The 13221-nt window shown below is 39.8% G+C and overlaps 1 protein-coding gene across 8 annotated transcripts in view; it reads left to right on the top strand.

Moving 5' to 3' along the window:
* LOC103176881 (protocadherin-9) overlaps positions 1-13221 on the top strand; it is a 397017-nt gene that overhangs the window by 148853 nt on the left and 234943 nt on the right. The window contains exon 3 of one of the 8 annotated variants that reach the window (XM_042333963.1): positions 2459-2476. The exons of the other annotated variants lie outside the window; for them this stretch is intronic. Coding sequence (XP_042189897.1) covers positions 2459-2476 — 18 coding nt within the window. The remainder of the gene's footprint in view (positions 1-2458; positions 2477-13221) is intronic. 8 annotated transcript variants of the gene reach the window in all.

Genomic DNA, 13221 nt, shown 5'->3' with positions numbered 1-13221 from the left:
AGAATTCCTTCCTAGTTAGTGAAAATATTGCAATTTATGAATTGCATTAAACCTATTCCAGTGTTCTCCTCGAGTCATTCATGGCTGTGTCAAATTATCTCTTCTTAAGCTGCCCAGACAGGTTTAGGCGCCACATAAACAATCAGTCATCAATACTGCTCTCAGGCAACGGTTACAGTCGACCTTGAATACCTTGACAAATCGCTCTGAGAACAGGAATGACAGAAGTTTGAGATAAACAATGCTGTTGACTGAGAAAAGAACTGCTGTACCACTGGTGGACAGTCATTTACTAAAGAAGAACCTGACTGGTTTGAAATATCTCTGTATGTGGGTTGCTCATTACAATGTAATTGTTAACTAAATAAAGTGGTTTGCATGATGCCCTTTCAGTGGCATAAAACATTGTTCCTACTGACCTTCAGTAGTTAGTATTCTTGGACATACTAGGTAATCACTGTTGAATCTGTGTGTGTGAAGTTTGTACATCAACAATAACAACAAAATTACATTTATAGAGCGCCTTTCACGTCGGGAGGACGTCCTAAAGCGCTGAACAGTCAGGTGTCGGGGCCCGAGCATGGGGGAGGGGTGGTGTAGGGGTGAGGGAAGGCAGAGAGGTGGGAGGGAGACCAAAGGCACGGTCGAAGAGAAGGGTCTTGAGACCGGCCTTGAAGGAGGCAAGGGAGGAAGCGAGGGGAAGGGACTGTGGGATGGAGTTCCAGAGTGTGGGGGCAGAGAGGCTGAAAGCCCGGCCACCGATGGTAGGGCAGGTCGGGCGGGAGGCATGGAGCAGGCCGGAGCCCGATGAACGGTTGGTAGGGAGTAAGCAGGTCAGAGAGATAGGAAGCAGCAAGGCCATGGATGACCTTAAAGGTGAGGATGAGGATTTTGAACTCGATCCTCTGAGGGATGGAGAGCCAGTGGAGTCAGGCGAGGGCGGGAGTGATGGGATCACGGAGCCTGGTGCGTGAGAGTGCACGAGCTGCAGAGTTTTGGATGATCTGCAGCTTGTGAAGGGAAGAGTTGGGAAGGCCGATGAGGAGGGAGTTCCCGTAATCAAGCCTTGATGTGACGAATGAGTGGGTGCGGGTTTTGGCAGCCTGAGGGGTGAGGCAGTGGCAGAGTCTGGCAATATTACGGAGGTGGTGGTAGGCAGTGCCGGTCATGGTGCAGATGTGGGGGAGAAAGGACAGTTCAGGGTCAAACAAGATACCCAGGTTCCTGACTGGCTTAGTGAGATTGAGTGTGCATGATATTAGAAAGCACACTGAAATGAATGATTATATTTGTCTGCTGAAGCCCTGGGTTGGTTCAGAGATCTAAGCCAGTAACTGTCTTTTAGCCATGATCTTTACCCAGTCATAATTTGGTTATGAAATGCAACACTTTATTCCACCAAAAACAATTGTTTGATAACAGTAGTGGTGTATTTTTTTCAGCGCCGCATATATTTGTCTGGATTAGAATTTGCAGCCTGCACTTGCTAATGTTAAGAATATGGTTTCTGTCGATATTGCTGCTCTCCAGTAATAGGGTTGTTTTGATAATGCAAGCAGCAGTGGATGCTTGTGGCATGCTGGTGATGTCTATAAAATAATACAGTGACAGAAACAACCCAGCTTGTGTCCAAGAGAAAACATTGAGTTTTGTCAGATTATTGTATCACCAGTGTTGCCTGCGATCTATTAATGTGCAGTCTTCCATTTATTACAAATAAACCCTACAATATATTGCTAGAACCAAACACTGGGATACAAATTTGTAATTAATTCTTGGGGTTCTGTTGGGTATCCATATTATCCTGCTACAAAAGAGAAATGTAGTCTTAAACTCACCGGCAGACTTTCAGGTCATCAGACATTCACAAGGGAAGTTACATTGATTGACACTTAACATAATAATAATCCTAGCATTTGATCTAGCGCCTTCTCATGTTGTCGAGACGTCTCAAAGTGCTTCACAGTACTGTAAAGTGGTGTAACTGTATATTGTGTGGGTGAATGCAGCAGGCAATTTCTGTACAGCAAAACCCTACAAACAGTCCCAAAGCGACTGACAAATTGTATTTGGGGGACTGTTGGCCAGGACACAGGGAGAAACTGCCTTTTTATATCTTATGGCCCAGAGTCGGTCATTTTGGCTTTCTCCTTGTCAGCTAATGTTGTGGGGGATTTTGCCCGCATTCACAGTGAATGTGAAAAATACTGAATGGCGAACACATCTCATTTATAGCACTATTTGGGATTTTATGAATCCCAACCAGCATGCTATAACAGGGCAGCACAGTGATGTTGTATAATATATTCTGAACAGTTTGGTTAATAAATCAAGTTTTTCTTATTCTCTGGTGAGCGTGCTGAACATGGTTGTATGGTTGATCATTACGATGCACATTAAAAGCTAATAAAGCAAAAGACGCTGTGTGACTTGGCTTGTGACAGGTAATGCAGTATAGATTTTTTTCAACTAAGAAGTAGATTATGATTTGTTCAATGATGTGTTCCATATCACGTAGGTTACCGCAGGTTGAATTCTGCTATTAAGCTATAAGACATCAAGGTGTTCAAGGGGCATCGAAATCCATGAGACTACATTTATAACACCTGAGGTATTATGTCTTTGAAACTTGGCTTATGTTATTATTCTTAGTGCAGTTCATGGCATTGTAATATTCAGATACAACACTCATTTCCATGTTGTGCCTGGCGGTAGTTTTTGTATAACCCTTTTTTATGAGCCTTGACAATGAGCACTTACTGGGTATTCAAACCTGGAGACGTGCACATATGTTCTCACTAATATTACTGGAAGGGATCTGGATATGTGTATTTTGTGGGTGAACGCAGCAGGCAATTTTTGTCTACTGATTGAACCTGGCGGATTTTTCTCTTCCCCAGCCCAGCAAATTTAGCATCCCAGTATTTTATTCCACATGCCTGTCTACCTCGCAGTGTGAGTCGATTGGTGGATCGCTTTTCCGGGGCAAATACTCCCTTCAAAAAAAATAATTATTATAATTTGGTGACCCAATCCACGACTGTTTGTGGGACACTGTTGTGTGCAATTGGCTGCCAAGTTTCACCCACAAATTATACAGTCAATTCATTTTACAGTATATTCTGTGAAGCTCTTTGAGACGTCTCAAAGACGTGATAATGCGCTAATCAAATGTAAGGTTATTATTATTTGAATACAGTTTAATACGTAGAAATGTAAAGGTGACACTTTGACAGAAGAGAGGGAAATATTCTTGAAGTATTGGAATAGGACAGAGACTTTTAGGGTTTGCTGGCAAGTCACTAAAACTAGTTCCAGCATTCCATTCCAGATACAGAGAAATTTCCATGTGTAGGTGGCATACATATGTGGGAATTTGGCTGGTTTCAATACTCTTAAGCATGAATTATGGGTTTCCACATATGTCAGGTACCCAATTGACCAGAAAAAAATGTTCTCCATTCTTTGAAAACCTGCTGTTGAGTTGAGGAAAGACTAAAAACACAGAACAAAATCAGTAAGAGTAAAGAATAAGAAAAAGAAAGAGAATCATGAATAAAATAGAAGGCTAAATAAACAAAACACAGAAAGAAAGTGGATTAAAAGAGCTCAGAATATTGCACAGTAGGATCATTGATGTAATAACCAAGGCAATAAGTAAACACAATGCAATAAGCAAATACACATTGACCACCAAGTGGGTTGTTTTCCCACATTCCCACTGATATAACAAGTTATTTTGGTTGGATAAAGGGGTCACCATAATCTGCTTCCAGTTGCAAAAGCATCTGAACTTTATCAAAAGATGAGTGCAAGGTTGACTGCTGGGCACACTTGAAGGCGAGTGTGATGAAGTAGCAATGGCAATGCCCTTTTACTTTACTGTGAGTAAAATATGATGCAGCGTAAGAGGTTTCATTTCCAACTGAGGCATTTGCTCTGTTTTAAGTGTGCAATTTTACGTGACCTATACCGAAGTAGGGAATTGAACAAACGGGACCAGCAGAAAACTGAAACCACAGGTGTAAAACTGACCCCAAATCACCCTCCTGCTAAGAACTATGCTTTTTCCACATTAGTAAGGCTCGATCAAGAGGTCCACATGTGGAAGGACACTAATTTGATTTAATTCCTTTGTGTCCATGTGTGACGTTCATTTCACTTGACTGAGTTCTGGAAGTAAATGAGATTAAAATATTTTTCATAAGCCTAATACCCAGGAGTTCATTATTGACAAAATGCACCATTTATGAATGTTACATTTTAAAACTTTGCTGATCTTTACAATTTGAAAACCCAGCAATATTAACATATGAGGCATAGAGGCATATCATATTTAGATAATTCATAAGTAATTGCACATTTCAAGAGAAACTATAGAAAATGTTTTATATTGTAGTAGGACAAAGTTGTTTACCACCAAATATAATCATTCTAACATTTGATAGAGTACCTTTCATATCAGATGACGTCTCAGAGTATATATTGGATATTTCACAGGATATATTGTAAAGTGCAGTGACTGTGTATTTTGTAGGCGAATGCAGCAACTAATGTTTGCACGACAATGTCTACCAAACGGCAATGAAGTGAATGACCAATTTTATTCAGGGGATTCCTGGCAGGACACCAGGTATTCAATACAGACTTTCAGTAATGGAAGCCTATTAACTTTCCTCACACTTTGTTTGCAGGAAGCAATCCTGAAGATCGTGTAATATTAATTGAACACTCCCCACCTTGTCAACATACATTACAGTTTACGTGGTAAAAGCAGCCTCTGCATTAATACAGGAGTATTGTTGCGGTATGGAACAGAAGCGATGCTCTGCATTCACCGTGATAGATGTCCTGACTTTTCCTCTATGAGAGGAACACCCAGGGAGGAGAACAATGGTTCTTAATACCTGCTAACAGGATTTGTCTACAATGACTCTGCCAACCATAGTTAAACCCCATTTCTGAACAAGATGCCAATCAGCATGGCATTGCTGCTTATTTGCCAACTATTGGTGTGCCAGGACTCAGCTGAGTTTTGCCATGCTTTACAGCTTTGGGACTGGTCCCATAATCACACCGGAAGAATCTCTTGCTGCTTTTTCATATGGTTTGAATTCTGCAGTATTTTACTGTCGTTACATTTTGAATAGTCCTTTCTCCTCCCAAAAGATATGCGCAATTCAGCAATATCATAGCAGGATTAATCCAACAGAGGCACATAAATAGCACTAAATATTTGAACATTGCAATTTTATGTGGGTAAGGGTGTGGGTCGGTGTTTTGTGGATAACACATGCTACCCTGGATAAGGGGTGCTATATAAATGCAAGTTGCTGTTGTTGTTATAGCAGCTTTGTGAGTGTTCATTTGTAATCAAAACCAACAAGGCTTTAAGATGGATATGCTTGGTAGATAGGATATTTTCTTAATGTGGTAAAAATGCTGACGGAACAGTTCCTAGAGTCAGAAATGCAAATGCTATTTTATGTCACCCATTTATTTTCACTAACTCTCTGTTTAACCTGTCTCAAGTAGCTAAGAGTTCCAAGAATTCTGCTTTAAAAGACATAACTTTCTTCACCTTCTATATTCTGTGTAGGACAAACCTTTCCACGAGTTAAATCACTAGCGGAATAACTGTCACAGGGAAAGCAAATTTGGAGAAAGAGCGCTCCTTAGCTGATCTGCTTGCCCCCACTACTTGTGAAAAAAACCCTTCATAATGAAATGAATTTTCTTTTGCGATTCGACCACATGCTAGTTCATTCCATTAGTGTTACCAGTGCTTCAAACGCTGCAGGCTGTGTGGTCAAATGATAAGCATTTCATCACCGTCCTGAACGTATTAAGCCTATCAGCTGTAAATTTTGTCAACAGCCTCGACACAGTGTGGCAGAAATTGTTTCCCTGTGAGCATCTTTGGTGCTTGAGCATTGTTAGAAGGGGTTGTTCGGTGAATTGCACACCTGCCTTTGTTCAATTGGATAGCTGTCAAATCCACTCCCTGGCCAGTAAAAAGATATTAGGTTGGAAGTTTTATTGAAGATCTCAAGATTATTTCCCAGTGCAGTGGAACTGTAGGCTTGTTTGTGGTGCTGAAGCTCTATTATCCTTCTCAGTCAACTAACCAGTAATGTATTTAAATGATAATTTAAAAATATATATATTTCAAAAATGCTTACTAAACCTTCCTGAAATTAAAAAAAAAAATAAAATCATGCAACAATTCAATTTCAGATTTGAAATGTATAAAATAGGACTGGCTTTATTTGGGATTTAGTTTTTGTTCATCTTGTTTGCCCATACAAGAAAAGTGCAGTCAAGATGGACACAGTCTGCCTATTATTCCATGGACAATTTACACTGATAAGTAAGTTTAGGGTATAAGAAATGATTGAGGTAATATCAAAGGCTACTCTCTCTGCCCAGGTCAAAGAGACTGCACAAATCCAACAATATGCAGACCAGCACAATTGGACTAACATTGATGCAGAAAGTAGTTTTTATAGAGTGGCTGCTGCAAATGACAACTACAAGGCTGAAAATGTAAATATATCACTCTCAGTGGATTTCGCACATTTGACAAAATTATTTCTGAATCTGTGCTATCTAGGGTAGGAGATATACCTGTTCTAATGTCCCTTTTGTGTAAAAGCTTTATATGTTTGCAACAAAACAACATGTGTTGAATAAGGATAGACCAGATGACAACACTTGTACTCTTGGGGCTCATGGGAATGATGGGCCCATGAGCTTTTATTCCTGTTGCTGTTTGAAAAACCAAATGCTGGAAAAACTCTGGTGCCAAGAGTCATGAGGAAAATAAACACTGGGGAAGACACTGGTTAACATTTCCATTGCTGTTTTAATCCAATTGTAGAAATCTCTCAGGTGCAGATCGCACATGTTTGGCAAATATAAATTCTGCTGCTGCCCATTCTACCCGTTTTGTTCCAGGTGAGAATTAGCATGGTGGCGCATCAGTTAAATAGATAATCCACCATCCTCCAGGGAGAGAGTGAACACCCTATTTCCAATCATGGAAACATCCTGAATCATACAACTGATTGTTCATGACACCAGTAACTGGAGTGAGTAGTCAATACCAGTGATTCATCACAGGTAGGTGTAGAGTTCAAGGCTTTGGGACTTTACTGCAGGGAAGTAAAAATGTGAGTGAGTGCCACACTAGGATTTTCTGGTGCTTTTGAAAGAAGCCAATTTACCATGATCAAAATTTGATCTTGTATTGTGCACGATCACCAATGTATTGTGGATAATAATGCTTTGATTATTTCCTCTAAATTTAAATTAATTTACTTGCAAGTTTGATTTCAGATGCTTAAATGGGAATTAGACTTATATTTGGGAAGTGAGTATGTATATAGCGATATGAAAAGAGCAGGGAAGTGGGATTAAAACTATAAAGAGGGGCCATATTTTAATAAAATAGTGGAATACACGTGATGAACTGAATGCCCTACTTCATCCCCATGATTCTATGCTCCTACGAACAAACCAATTGATTGTGGTAACAGTGACAAATGCACTAGTCCCAGGTGTGGAATATCATGGTTAAATAGGATACATCCCTCCAGGGTGGGAGTGCATACCCCATTTTAGACATATGGATAAGTCCTTGCATAGGTGGCATCTAACCTGTGAAATGTGCATCCAGCTGTGAAGTGGGGAATCTTTTTGCAACAATAGATTCATGACTGAATGTAAAAGCAGAATTAGGAGGAAAAAAATGGAGAAGCCCCACTAACATCCATCAGAAAGCTCTGTATAATAAAAATCTCTTCCCAATTAAAATGTATCTGCGGCAAACATTTGTAAAGGAGATATTTTTAATCCGATTTCTCAGCTGGAAGCCAACATGAATATTTAGGAATCATTTATTGTATTTGGCTCCTGTGTGTTTGGTAATTTTCCTGCAAAATAAAGTCAAAGCTCTTTTGCAATGTAAATCCTATAGGTTCTAAATTTTCTTTGCTGGCTATCATTTAAGTAGCGATAATATGTTCAGCACTGATGTTGGTTATGAAGAGATGTGGAGGACCGTACATCTACCATGATGCAACAATAATGCATTGTCTTGTGATCTTGTGAAATCCTGCTCACCAAATGTCAGGAACTACAGACCTAATGATACTTTAAGCTGGTGAAAAATAACTTCATACCAGTGATTAACTTCACACCGGTGGGAATTAAGGAATTTTTAGGAATGTTGCAAACTTGAAAGAAGTAGGGCATTCAGCCCATCACGTCTCCTCCTCCATTTTATTAAAGTATGCTTTATATGCTTTATAATTTTAATCCCACTCCCCTGTTCTTTCCATATAGCTATATACATACCCGCTTCCCAAATATCGGTCTAATTCCCTTTAAACACCTGAAATCAAATTTGCACGCAAATTATTCTCCATTAATTACTGACCTTTGGTGATGTGGATTTATAATGAGGAAATCTCATTAAAAGCAGCACATTCCCAGTGACATTCAGTAACTTTACCCAACCAGAAGAGAATAACCCTCTTGAGTCTTTGAAAATTCTATCAATACATTTAATTGGAAGCACGAACAGAGAAGAAAGGATTAAAGTAGGAAAATACAATTGACATTGAAGCACAGGCCTAAGGGATTTTTCTACCAGGAGTTGGTATCACCTGAGTGATGTGATACATAGGCATACATAACCCCGTGTTTGCATACTAGCCTTTAGAAAAAGAAGTGAATTTGTTTACACATTAAAATCCAATGCAAGCGGAATAAGTCTTTATCATGACTTGTGCATCACCCACAACCAGTAGCTTTCTTACCTTGCAGCCTCACTGACCGTTGAAGTATTTTGTGCTCTCCACACAGAGGTAATTGCTCTGTCATTCTTATAATTGTTCAAGTTTAATGCGTTTAGGCAGAAATGGATCACTTGATTAATATTAAAAAGTAAGCAATAAAGACATTAAAACCAAAATAGGGTCATCATAATACTTGCATTTGATAAAGCGCTTTATCACATCAAAAGGGCATCTCAAAGCCCTTCACTTAATTTATTGTAAAGTGATGTAGTGATTGCAATTTGTAAGAGGAGAAAATTGACCAGAAAATAGTTTAATGTTGTGAAAACTCTTGATTTTAAACAGAGAAGAATGGATAATTGGAGTGAATAACAAATATCGGTGTTCAGAATGGAACATTTGAAACTGAATATCACATAAAGTATGACCTGGGCCAATAGAAAAGTGCAGCCTCATTTTTCCCACGGAATCTGACACAAACACTCTCCTCCACTACAAACCCGCTAAAAGTGTACTTTCCTGTCCACGGGCCTCCCGGCTGTTTACCTGACGTCACTGTGGGCGGCAGCGGCTCTGGACGCCCAGGCGTGAATGAGAGTCTGTGATTATCTGTGTGTCTTCTGTGTGTGTGAGAAAGTGAGAGTGTGTGATTGTCTGTGTGTCTGTGTGTGTGAGAGTGAGAGTGTGTGATTGTCTGTGTGTCTGTGTGTGTGAGAGTGTGTGATTGTCTGTGTGTCTGTGTGTGTGAGAGTGAGAGTGTGTGATTGTCTGTGTGTCTGTGTGTGAGAGTGAGAGTGTGTGATTGTCTGTGTGTGTGAGAGTGAGTGTGTGATTGTCTGTGTGTCTGTGTGTGAGAGTGAGTGTGTGATTGTCTGTGTGTCTGTGTGTGAGAGTGAGTGTGTGTGATTGTCTGTGTGTGTGAGAGTGAGAGTGTGTGATTGTCTGTGTGTCTGTGTGTGAGAGTGAGTGTGTGATTGTCTGTGTGTCTGTGTGTGAGAGTGAGTGTGTGATTGTCTGTGTGTCTGTGTGTGTGAGAGTGAGAGTGTGTGATTGTCTGTGTGTCTGTGTGTGAGAGTGAGTGTGTGATTGTCTGTGTGTCTGTGTGTGTGAGAGTGAGTGTGTGATTGTCTGTGTGTGTGTGAGAGTGAGTGTGTGATTGTCTGTGTGTCTGTGTGTGTGAGAGTGAGAGTGTGTGATTGTCTGTGTGTCTGTGTGTGTGAGAGTGAGAGTGTGTGATTGTCTGTGTGTGTGAGAGTGAGAGTGTGTGATTGTCTGTGTGTCTGTGTGTGAGAGTGAGAGTGTGTGATTGTCTGTGTGTGTGAGAGTGAGTGTGTGATTTTCTGTGTGTCTGTGTGTGAGAGTGAGTGTGTGATTGTCTGTGTGTCTGTGTGTGTGAGAGTGAGAGTGTGTGATTGTCTGTGTGTGTGTGAGAGTGAGAGTGTGTGATTGTCTGTGATTGTCTGTGTGTGTGTGAGAGTGAGAGTGTGTGATTGTCTGTGTGTGTGTGAGAGTGAGAGTGTGTGATTGTCTGTGTGTGAGAGTGAGTGTGTGATTGTCTGTGTGTCTGTGAGAGTGTGTGATTATCTGTGTGTCTCTGTGTGTTTGTGTGGGAGAGTGTATGATTGTCTATGTGTCTCTGTGTGTTTATGTGAGAAAGTGAGTGTGTATGATTGTCTGTGTGTATGTCTCTATATGTATTTGTGAGTGTGTCTGTGTGTACGTCTTTCTCTTTCCATTTGTGAGTGGCTGTGTCTCCCGCTCCTTTGTATATTGTGGTTGTGCCTATGTGTTTGTGAGTGTCTCTATGTGAGTGTGCATCTCTCTCTAAGAATGTCTCTGTGTCTGTAAGAGAGTGTGTGTCTCTGTCTGTGTATGTTTGTTTCTCTCTGTCTCTCTCTCTGTGTCTGTGTGTGTGTGTGTGTCTCTCTGAGTGTGTGCGTCTCTCTCTCTGGGTCTGTGTATGATGCTGGGCCCTGAGAGCTCTTGTAGCCTCGCTGGTGTCCCCCACTGTCCCCCCCAGNAAAAAAAAGCCACCCAGTTTATGTTAAAGAAGCAATTAATTTTTTTTGTAACAATCCAATATGTGTTATTTCCTCATGTTTAGTTTCTATCAATAAAGTGAAAAAATGTAGGTTGGCAGTAAAATGTACCTCAATAGCACCAATCAACTCCCCGCCATTTTCTGCAAAATTTGTCAAAAATGCCCCTGGAATTTTCCACAGAATTTGTAAATCTCCCTGAAATTTTTGGGAAATATTTCTGCACTTTTCTATTGGCCCAGATTATGACTTAAGATTTCAGACTTAGAATTGCAGATGCAATGTTAATTTGCAGGGAGAAAAATACAATTCTGAACACCATCAAAGGGTTTCTTTTAGTTGATTGTTGATATTTTGGTAGTTGATATTTTGCTTTCCAGTCTTTTATCAAGCTTTTTGGACCTTCTCTTGGTTGAGAAATGATTTGGAAACAAAACAAAGGCTGCCTTTGTCAACCAGAAGTTGTGTTTTGCCTTCAAGCTTTTCGTTGGGCCAAAAACGTGCAAAAATTGTGATCAAAGTCCAATAAAAAAGTTGGAAAGAAAAAATATCAGATGCAAAACAAGATTTTCTAGAGTTTGGAATTGTGCAGGGTTTTATTTTGGAAATTTCTCAGCAAATCTGTCACTTTTAGTCACAAATAGCATGGCGACTGACTTATGGCTTGACAGTTTTCATTGTTAATCAAGTACTGCATTCAAATATTTTGTAACCAGTGTGTGAACCTCTAAATTATATTGCTGTGTTAAATATAATCATTATTTGATTCTCTACACTATATTACTGCCTTGAATATCTCCCATTTTAATTTTTATGATTTATACCTAAAAGCTATAAAGCAATATAACTAGATTCCAAGATTCCAAAGTGCCCTGCATCTGGTAGATTGCTCTTCTAAAATATGCAAAATATTTACCACATATTTGTATATACATGTTCAGAGAGAATGTTTAGTTTATACCAGCCACAACAGACACTGTCTAATGAAATGCTTATTAATCATCTTAATGTGTCAGTTACAGGTTAATATCTGCTAAAGTGAGAATAATGCCTGTTAATCTATTCTGTAAATCTGCCTTGTTGATATGGATTATACAGTAGTCCATTCACAGGACTAGGACTGGTCTTGATACATGTCTCATAAGAGATAGGAAAATGTTTTGAACACTCAGATTCACTCATTCCACAATAATCTTAAACCTGGATTTCACGCCCCGCTCTCCATCTCCTCAAATAAAGTATTATGTAGTATTACCTGAACTACAAAAGTAAGCGAGAAATGTAGAATATTAATCCATTCTTACATTTCAACCTGTCCTCCTTCCCTTCATAAATAACATTCCTCCCATGTCTGTGCTGTCGGGTTTCAATACTTCTGCAATACTTGCGTTTGATGTGATGTAAAATAAAGGCACAAAGGTAGGCAGAGCCAGTGTCGCTTCGGTTGTTGGAACCCTCTTCCCCTAGTAATGCTTGTTGCCTCTTTCTTTGCTGGCTTACTCAGTTTCCTTCTTATATACTCCCCACACATTTTGTCAGTTATTACTCCCCTGTCATGCTTGCCCTTTTGCTAGGAAATTTATATTATCATTTTTAAAAAAAGGGCAGAAGTGACTGAAGGGAATCCAACCGGATACCAAGCCTGCCTAGCCCACAACATATAACGTAAGTAGCAATGCTGATTTTCAGAATTAGATAGACGGTTTGACATGAATCTACAGTTGAAGGGTTGAAGGGTTCCTGTATAAAACATTACATCTCCATCTCCTGGCACAACAATCTCAGTACGGCTGTAGGTGCAATGAGGGTTCTGTATTCATATGTATTGCAACAAAAAATCCACCCAAATTTAGTCTGTGATACAATTTTATCCTAAAAATTAAGATCATGCAAAATTGAAGGAAATATTTTAACCAGTCTTTATTTTAAATTTCATTCTTTTTAATGTCTTTTCAATTAATGTCCTTCTGAACAGGGAGACCTCCAGCCATCTTTATGACAAAGAAAAATATAGAGAGCAGATGGGAAGAGGTCTAAAATCCATAGTGACTTGTTAAGAGCTCTGGGATGCTACCCTACGTGAGGGGTGCTATATAAATGCAAGTTGTTGTTGTCCTGGCTAACCACACGAGATACAAGCAACGATATACAGAGTCTGTCCTTAACAGACTTTTTATCCACTTTCATACACTTTACCTTATCTGCTAATTCTAACATGATGCTTCTCTTTCTGTTTTGAAAGGTGATGGAGCTTCAGCCCTGATGAAAGTAATGCCCAGGGGTGGGGAAGTGTCTGTGGTATACAACAATGCCAGCATATGCAGTTGCTTCCCCTGCCCATTCTGACAAATTCAAACAAATGAGGGATTATGTGCAAGTGC

This window comes from Callorhinchus milii, unplaced genomic scaffold, assembly GCF_018977255.1.
Source record: "Callorhinchus milii isolate IMCB2004 unplaced genomic scaffold, IMCB_Cmil_1.0 Scaffold4, whole genome shotgun sequence".
Classification (NCBI taxonomy): domain Eukaryota; kingdom Metazoa; phylum Chordata; class Chondrichthyes; order Chimaeriformes; family Callorhinchidae; genus Callorhinchus; species Callorhinchus milii.
The sequence above is the reverse complement of the archived record's forward strand: the minus strand, read 5'-3'. Positions and strand labels throughout refer to the sequence as shown.